Genomic DNA, 9,386 nt, shown 5'->3' on the forward strand with positions numbered 1-9,386 from the left:
ATCTAGACATGACAAGAAACCCACACCAATAAAATTCAAACAACATGGTTGCCTAAACAAGACTGGCATAATGACACCAGGTGACATCCCAATGTGTATGGGAAAAAATTCATAGGGTCCCACACCTAAATGCAGAGCTATAGGAAAATCAATGGCTTCTGAGAAAGGAAGAACCCATCTAATACATTATCCAATTCAAAATGGTCAGCCTTAAACACACGTACATATGAGCAACACTAAATGAATTTGGGTATGTGTATGTGTGTGTGAGCATGTGTGTGTACATAACAGTAGTAATTAAAGAAGATGCCATGAATTTGAGAGGGAGGGAGGGGAACGTGGGATGAGTTGGGGAGAAAAGAGATAAGTAGTAATAATGTAAATAAAGTACCCATTCTCAAAACAATAAAAACTTTAAGTTAAACTAAATAACATGTTTTAAAGACTTAATAAATCCTCAATAAATGGTTGTATGGCGGACTAATTATGAAGTTTCAATAAAAAAGATCAGACATTCTAACATCATAGATAAATTATCTGAGTATATATAGTTACATGAATTGAAGGAACATAACTTCTATAACATTACAGAATTTCTAAATTTTTCTCTTGCCTAGCCTTACCTACCAAAAGTCATTTCCATAAGGAGATTGTGTATTCCATCAAACCATAATTACTATTTGCACAGAGCTCCAAAACTATTTTATGTTCATTTTTTACATAAAGTCCTCCTTTAAATCCTTATAATCTACTCTTCTCCCAGTCTTCAACATTTTTCACCCTCATTGTAAACGGTCTTAAGTCTCCTCTTAATTTTATTTCTATTACTGTGATAAAGACCATGACCAAAAGCAACTTTGGAAGGAAAAAGATTTATTTCACCATACAGCTTGTAGTTCATCATGAAAGGAAATTGAGGTGGCAACTCAAGGTAGAAACTGGAGAAAGGAACTGAAGCAGACCATGGAAGAGTGCTGCTTACTGGCTTGCTCTCCATTACTTGCTCAGCTGTAGTGATATTTCATTTGTATTTTAATAAATAAAGCTTGCCTGAAGATCAGAAAGTAAAACAGCCCCACTGGTCAGCCTTACAGACCAGGCAGTGGTAACATGCACCTTTAATCCCAGTAGTCACATTCACTATCATAGAAACTGGGTGGTACATGTAATCCCAGTGGTGCAATCCCTTAATCCCAGCCCTAGAGAGGACTATAAAACGGGAGGAGACAGCTCTCAGACAGAGTATCATTCTGAGATTCTTGGAGGCAGGATCATCATTTCAGACTGAGGTAGAGGTAAGAGCCCGTGGCTGGCTGTTTTGCTTTTCTGACCTTCAGGTTGAATCCCAATTTCTCTGAGTTTTTAATTAGTCATGCTTCATTCAGCCTGCTTTCTTATACCACCCAAGACTATGCCCAGGGGGTGGCACTGTACCCAGGGAGCTGGGCCATCTCAGATCAATCATTAATCAAGAAAATACCCAGGGCTGGAAAGATGGCTCAGCAGTTAAGAGCACTGACTGTTCTTCCAGAGGACCTGGGTTCAATTCCCACCATCCACAAGACAGATCACAACTGTCTGTAACTCCAAGATCAAACAAACACACAAGCAAAACACCAATGCACCATAAAAGAAAAATAAATAAATTTGGTTTTAACCCAGGCAGTGGTGGCACACACCTTTAATCCCACCACTCGGGAGGCAGAGGCAGAGGTGGATCTCTGTGAGTTTGAGACCAACTTGGTCTACAAGAGCTAGTTTTAGGACAGGCTCCAAAGGTACAGAGAAACCCGGTCTCGAAGACAAAAAAAAAAAAAAAAAAAAACTTTAAAAAAAAAAAAGAAAATACCCGGGGCTGGACAGATGGCTCAGAGAGGTTAAGAACGTTGCCTGCTCTTCCAAAGGTCCTGAGTTCAATTCCCAGCAACCACATGGTGGCTCACAACCATCTGTAATGAGGTCTGATGCCCTCTTCTGGCCTGCAGGCATACATGCAGACAAAATATTGTTTACATAATGAATAAATATATACACAGAATATTGTACACATAATAAATAAATAAATAAATGAACACACACCACCTGCTTAAAAAAAAAAAAGAAGAAAATAACCCACAGACTTGCCTACAAGCAATTTAATGGAAGCACTCTCTCAGTTGATATTCCTTTTCCCAGATGCCTCTAGCTTGTGTCAATTAGGCAAAAAAACTAACCAGGACAATCATTACAGAAACAAGATGTAAAACCAAAAATCCTACAAAATTCTATTCATTTACCATCACTTTGTGTCATACATTACTTCCTCTTACCTGTTACTATTGTAGAAATGTTAATTCTTCCCAATGTTAAACACTTTATTTACCCAATAAATTCTACCCATCTTGCATATTGTAAAACATTCTATAGAAATGCTTGCGTTTGTTAACCCATGTCCCTCTCTAGTAACTACCCCTTATCTTCTTCCTTTAAAGTGGGACCTCTTGAGTTTTTTACACTTAATAGCAAAAGTTGCCTCCATTTTTCTATCACCCTCTCCTCAAATTCTTCCAATCACTGAAATTACTGGAAAAACTACCAATAATCACTTATCAATTTCATTTTATCTTTGAGAAACATTATTTAATATAATTTATCATTCCCTTCTCTCAAATTATATCATCAAAGACCATCAAAAACTCAATGATAAATATTTATTTGCATACAAAATATTTTAATAGTAAAGAATAAATTATAAATCTCAATAATGCATTTATAACAGTCAAAAGCTCTAGTTAAAAAACTTGGAACTTTAATATCCATTACAAGTAAAAGCAACAAAATGTAATTATCTGAATATAATTTAAAAATTCAGATAATATAAACTTATTTTACATTTAGGCCAAAAATATGAAGATAACATGAACGTATATTATTTATGCAAAGTAATTTTAAAGTCTAAGTTCCTGGGTAAAGGTTGGTTCTCTGGGAAATAATAATAAACTTAACCATTTATATTATTAGTCTCTATAATCAACATTGATTTCCTGAAATTAAGCAAATAACTTTTCTGCTTCCTTTAGTCTTCTTTTCCTATCAACTTTAGCAATTGTTGCCCAACGGTCCTCTCTCGTTTTTCTCACACCTTCAAACTTCACAGAAGACACAGGAGTTGATAGAGATAAAGGAGTCTAAATATAAAATAAAGTCAAACAGTATCTTAATATTTTTTAAAAAGGAAGTCAGTTTTTAAATTTTCCTTTCTGAAATAAAATTTAAAGGCTACCTGTTTTGGTGTTTTGACACATACATGAGTATTTGGTGAATTATTATTGTAAAATATGTTTGATGTCTCTTCTTCTGAAACCATGCTCTTGAAAGAAAAATACAAAAATACAGTTATCATCAATATTATGTTATTAAAATTTGGTCAATATATCACCTATAAGGAGAATGAAAAGTAGAGCAAGAGAGAGAAAGAGGAAAAAAGGAAAATAGGGCTTTTAACACTTGCACTCTGAGATTTGAAAGTAAAGTACTTAATTATGCACAAAACTCTAGAAAGCTATGCAGGAAATACAAGTCTGCTACAGGTCTGTGGGTTGGTTGGGATATAACATTAGACACTACCATTTAAGGCTGAACTTGACGGAAAAACAATTACCAGTCAATATTTCCATTGGAAAACATAAGAATTGAAGTAAGATTCTAGAATTCCAAAACAATTATTTCATTTCATATCTGCCAGCATAATTGTTGCATAAGAGAGGTTTCTGGTATATCGTACTTTACAATGTTCTCAAGATCATGCAAAATAATTTTATTTTAATTTTGCATAGTTTTGCAATGCTGGGGATTAAAGCCAGAGGATCAGTACTAGACAAATACTACCACTGAGCTATAACCTTACCCATACAATTCTTCTTTTAAAAAATCAAAATGAAATAAAGTTATTTTGAGTATCACAGTAACTAAGAAATGGACCGAGATCACTCTGCTAGAAATACAGCATAGATTAAAACATTGGAATGTTTACCTCCAAATCCAGGCCATTTCTAGACATTCTTATTACATCTGTATGTATCTGGACTGCATTTTCCTCTGGAAGCTATTATATACAATGACTTCCACAGCTATTGTACCAATCTATATTCAAGTTCTGATTTCATGCCTTACCATATGATCTTTGTTCAGCTTAGTTTCCTCAACCGTAAAAAGAAAACGACAATATTCTCTATAGTATTTCTTTTTTTTTTTTTTTTTTTGGTTTTTCAAGACATGGTTTAACGGCATGCATGCACAACCACCGTCTGGCTTCTATGCTTTTATAGAATCAAATTGTTATAATAAATAATTCAGCTAATCTATGGAAAACATTTTAAATAGGCCCTAGTTTACACTTTACTTATTGAGATGTTTTATGTTAATCATTATCTATGGGATTCTGTAGTAGGGACTCCATGTGTTAAGTTTAATAACAGGATTCTAACATTCAACTAATCAGTATTTCAATACAACAAATTAGAGGCTCCTAAGTAATAAAAAGCTTTAAATATCATATAATTTTGCCAGGCAGTGGCGGCGCACGGCTTCAATCCCAGCACTTGGGAGGCAGAGGCAGGCTGATCTCTGTGAGTTTGAGGTCAGCTTGGTCTACAAGAGCTAGTTCCAGGACAGTCTCCAAAGCCACAGAGAAACCCTGTCTCGAAAAAAAAAATCTTATAGTTTTAAGTGGTAATAATGAAACAGGGAGGCAGAGGCAGGTGGCTCAAGGCCAGCTTGATCTACACAGTGAGTTCCAGGACAGCTAATAGAGCTAAGACTATGTAGAGAGATCCTGTCTCAAAAAAGAAATAAAAAAGAAAGGATAAAAGGGAAAGGAAAAAAAATGAAATGGAACAACTGACTTTAAGTAGAATTTTGTCATTAATGATAAATAAGGTTTGTTGTTCAATTTAGTATAGTACTCTTAAATTATTCTACGTTTAACTATTTAAGCTTTATTATCCTTTAAGAAAGTTTTGGTGTGTGTATATTGAAGTAAACATTCCTATAAAGCAGTAGGGGAAGTAGCTTCCTTAAACATGCTAACATTACATTTCTCCTTAGGAGTAACAGATGTTAGAGCTGTCAATCAATATATATAAATGTCAATCAGTAGTGCTATAAAATGAAGCAACAAATATGAAAAAAGATAAGACCCTTATTAATAGATATGCCTGTGGAACTATTAAAATATTAATCCCACTTTTATGTTTTCAAATGAAGGAAAACTTCATAGTATTTTTCTGAAAAACAAGACAATCACTAGTCATCTCATACGTCAAGTATGTGAAATGGTGTTTTTTTTTTTAAGTATAATGTTTTTGGAAATTTAGAAGGAAATCGTTTGAACCTTAATTTCTATCAAATGATATGAAAACATATGACTCTGTATTGTGACAATTTTGTTCTATTTCATTATCACAATGCTATATACATTTATATCAAGGATACCACAATGATATGAGCAAGTAAAAAATAAAATGATATGAACAAGTAAAAAGTAAAAATGCTGGTTATTCATAACATTTTTACCAAGAGATCAGTAGTTTCCGAACTGTCTGAATTAACATCAAATTCAAAGACTGCTTTTCTCTTTTTATTACTTCCTCCAGTGGGTATATACTTGTTTTCTCTTTGAAATGTTTTTATTTTAGTTGGTGTCTTCACTGTATACTCCTGTGCAAAAACAAAAAATCATAAATAAGTGTTGAATGTGGTAGAATACACCTATTATCCCCTCAAGGGGTTTCTTATATGTCATGTAGAGTATATTGTGGTAGCCCACAGTGACTCCATTTCCATCTGGAATACGTTCTGGCTTAAAAGTCACTTGTGTTCAAGCTTGTCTGCTCTGTTTATCCTTGAGGGCTGTAAAAAAAAAGTTGATTAAATCCATGGGAAAGAGCATTTTCGCCCATAAAAAAGAACACATTATCGACTAAGATACAGGCTGAAGTATGCCAGCCAAGGGCACATCTAGATAGAAATAGGATATTCTTCCTAAAGGATTCCTGCTTTCTAAAGGATAGGAATGGTCTTTTGGTTAGATACTGACTGTGCTGTACTTTGTTCTGCTTTTGTATATAAGCAGGCTTTGAAATAAACTCGGGGCCATCCACAGTAAGCTAGTAACATAGATCTATCCTGTGTTTTCTGCCTCAATTCTCTCAATCTAACATTTCTTTAGCCTCCAAGCCCCCTTCCAGATACCCTGGCTGACTTTGTTGGAGCAGGCTCCAACAGTATATGACAGAGAGAGGTTCCAGTAGAGGTCATCAGCAATAACTTTTTTTTTCCCGTGAAAACAATCATTAGTGTAAATAATGTTCTTAAAGTTCTAAAAGTTAATCTTCTGACAAAATGATTTACTGAGAGTTCAAAAGTTGCCAGGATGGAGGTGGGTGGTCCTTGGACTTCCCACAGGGCAGGGAACCCTGATTGCTCTTTGAGCTGACGAGGGAGGGGGACTTGATTGAGGGAGGGGGAGGGATGGCTCAGAGGTTAAGAGCATTGCCTGCTCTTCCAAATGTCCTAAGTTCAATTCCCAGCAACCACATGGTGGCTCACAACCATCTATAATGGGATCTGGCACCCTCTTCTGGCCTGCAGACACACATGCAAACAGAATACTGTATACATAATAAATAAAATCTTTAAGAAAAAAAAGAATATTCATTGACACTAAGTATAATACAAATTCTTTAAATTCATTTAATTACTAAAAAATGAGTGGCAGTATATACTAAAATACATATATCTCTAAAATTTGGCAATTTCATTCCTTTGTACATACATACCTAAAGTGTGTATGTCAAGTACTAGAATTTCTATAACAATACTTTTCATAAAAGTTTAGCCTGAAAACTATCCAAATATCCACTAATAACACAACTGATCAAAAGATTGTAACACAATCACACACTAGATTATATATATAAGTAAAAATTGTCTATAATTTTAAGCTACAACATAGATAAACCTAATAAACATAATATTTAATAAAAGAAATCCAGATAAAAAGAGTATTGCTACATAAGGAATTGAGATTAGTAACTGATCTTGGAAGAAAGACTAGTGATTAGAGCTTTTTTGAATAATGAAGATCTGTAATTTTTTCTTAGAAATATTTCAATTAAGTTTTGAAAGTGAAGTTTTTCTCTTTAATATTGTTTCACATTTTAAACAATGTGGTTATGAACGATATGAAGGATTTTTAAAGCTATATAGTCATGCTGGCTGGTTAGTTGTCAACTTGAGAAAAGGAGAGTCGTCTAGAGAAAGGGTGCCTCAGTTGAGAAAATGCCTCCATTAGACTGGACTATAGGCAAGTCTATGCAGCAATTTATTGATTGATGTGAGAAAGCTCAGTCTGCTTGGGGCAGTACCACCCTTGGTAGATAGGCCTGAGCTGTAAAAAAAAAAAAAAAAAAAAAAAGCGCAGGATACACAAACGAGGAAAATCAAGTCAGTAGTCAGCGTTCCTCAATGGCTATCAAAATAATTACAATACTAGAGGAGCTAGGTGGTGGTGGCACACACCTTTAATCCCAGAACTCAGGAGGCAGAGGCAGGCAAATCTCTGTGAGTTTGAGGCCAGCCTGGTCTACAAGAGCTAGTTACAGGCAAGGCTCCAAAGCTACAGAGAAACCCTGTCTCAAAAAACAAAAAGAAAAGAATACTAGAACTAAAGTTGACTAATTTTCATAAGCTGAATAATATTTGTGTGTATTTATCAGTTTATGAATGAGAATTTTTTTCTTTCTGAAATGGTCAACAAGAACACAAAATTCATATCTATCATAAAGAATATGAAAATTATTTGAGGCCAAATCCATCTCTGAGTCTTATTTAAAAGTGAACAAACTAACCCTATGATGTATTTCTCTGATATATTTCAAGGAAATGAAGAAAATAAGACACAAATTTTCAATTAAAAAGAGTGGAAACAGGTTCAGATACTTTTCACCTCTACTTGCAAAAGAAGTGTCCCTGTAAAGACTAGTCTTCAACAGTGGGAGAGGATTATCTCATTCTCTGTGAAGTCATGAACTTAGGTAACAAATGTATCTTGCTATCCTTGTGCCTGGCTGAGTAAAGGAAAGGAAACTTAAGAGTTGAATAGCATATAAAAGAGGGGTTTATCAGAATGAAATTCTGCAACTACACAGAGTGGCAAGATTATATGAGTTCCCTGCAGAATAAATATGTGAGCCGGGTGTGGCGGCACGTGCTTTTAATGCCAGCACTACAGAGACGGAGGCGGGAGAATCTCAGTGAGTTCAAGGCCAGTTAGTCTACAGAGAAAGCTTGAGGATAGCCAAGACTACAAAAGAGACCCTGTCCCATAAAACCAAAATAAATAAACATGTAGAAGGCAGTTAAAATTGCATCATCTTGCTCATGACAATTACTCCAAGATGACTGTTAAATAAAAGACAGAAAAATGATGTAGAACAAATAGCAATGCAGATGGTAACTATAACAATCCTATAAAGCATCTAAGCAGAACCAGACCTTGCACATGCAAGACTTTGCATTGGTAAATAAGCAACAAGTTATGGAATCTGCCCAAGATACCATTAAATTTGGACAAATGAGAAAATAAAAGATTTAAAAAATGAAACCATTTCATACTTATGCCACAAAAAAAAGTCTTTGCAAAAGAAAAATTAGTTTTATGTATGTACAATCTATGACATATCATACCAAAATTTTTTCTATTAAAAAATTACTGTTATCTTGGAAATTTATCAACCAACCTTTACAAGTGTTGTAGATAAAATGTTTTTGGCAGATGTCCGAAAACAATCTCTGTTATCTTTGCATTTGCCACTATCCATTGATGAGGAAATCCGAGATATTTTTTGTGAAGGAGTTGCTTTAGAATCAAATTTCTGACAGGTGGTTTCAGGTGACTCTGATAAAGATGTCTGTATTTTCTACATTGGACAAAAGTGAATAAAACCATATTAGTCTTTTTTTTTTTAAATAATGTGTCATTCTGAAGCCCATGTTGGTCTCAAACTCCAAAGTACTTTAGTTTTGCAGTCTCATTCCTCTCGTAAAGGAAGGAAAAAATGCCAACAAGGAATTTTCAGGGAAAGAAAAAAACTGAAAAAAATGGGCATTTGCTCCAATTTTGAGAGTAAATATGTTACAAATTTACTCTCAAATAAATACTTTGGCATTATTTCTTTTTTTATTATTGATTTTTACTGAGCTCTACATTTTTCTCTGCTTCCCTCTCTGCCTCTCCCCTCCCCTTTGGCATTATTTCAACCCAATGATTTTCTCAACTCTGTCTTTGTATGCAGCTTCCCTTAGCAATTCATGTAGTAATTTCTTTCCATATACATTGTATATAT

General features: G+C 34.5%; 1 protein-coding gene across 1 annotated transcript in view; it reads right to left on the reverse strand.

The window, feature by feature from the left end:
- Nucleotides 1-3,029: 3,029 nt before the first annotated feature.
- Nucleotides 3,030-9,386, reverse strand: part of Sycp1 (synaptonemal complex protein 1) — an 82,852-nt gene continuing 76,495 nt past the window's right edge. The window contains exons 25-28 of the mRNA XM_050157530.1: nucleotides 8,781-8,960; nucleotides 5,554-5,697; nucleotides 3,263-3,349; nucleotides 3,030-3,167 (exon numbers count right to left, since the gene is read on the reverse strand). Of these exons, the coding sequence (XP_050013487.1) occupies nucleotides 3,030-3,167; nucleotides 3,263-3,349; nucleotides 5,554-5,697; nucleotides 8,781-8,960 (549 nt within the window). The remainder of the gene's footprint in view (nucleotides 3,168-3,262; nucleotides 3,350-5,553; nucleotides 5,698-8,780; nucleotides 8,961-9,386) is intronic.

Source organism: Alexandromys fortis, unplaced genomic scaffold, assembly GCF_014885135.2.
Source record: "Alexandromys fortis isolate MF-2015 unplaced genomic scaffold, M_Fortis_MF-2015_v1.1 scaffold_78, whole genome shotgun sequence".
Lineage (NCBI taxonomy): Eukaryota > Metazoa > Chordata > Mammalia > Rodentia > Cricetidae > Alexandromys > Alexandromys fortis.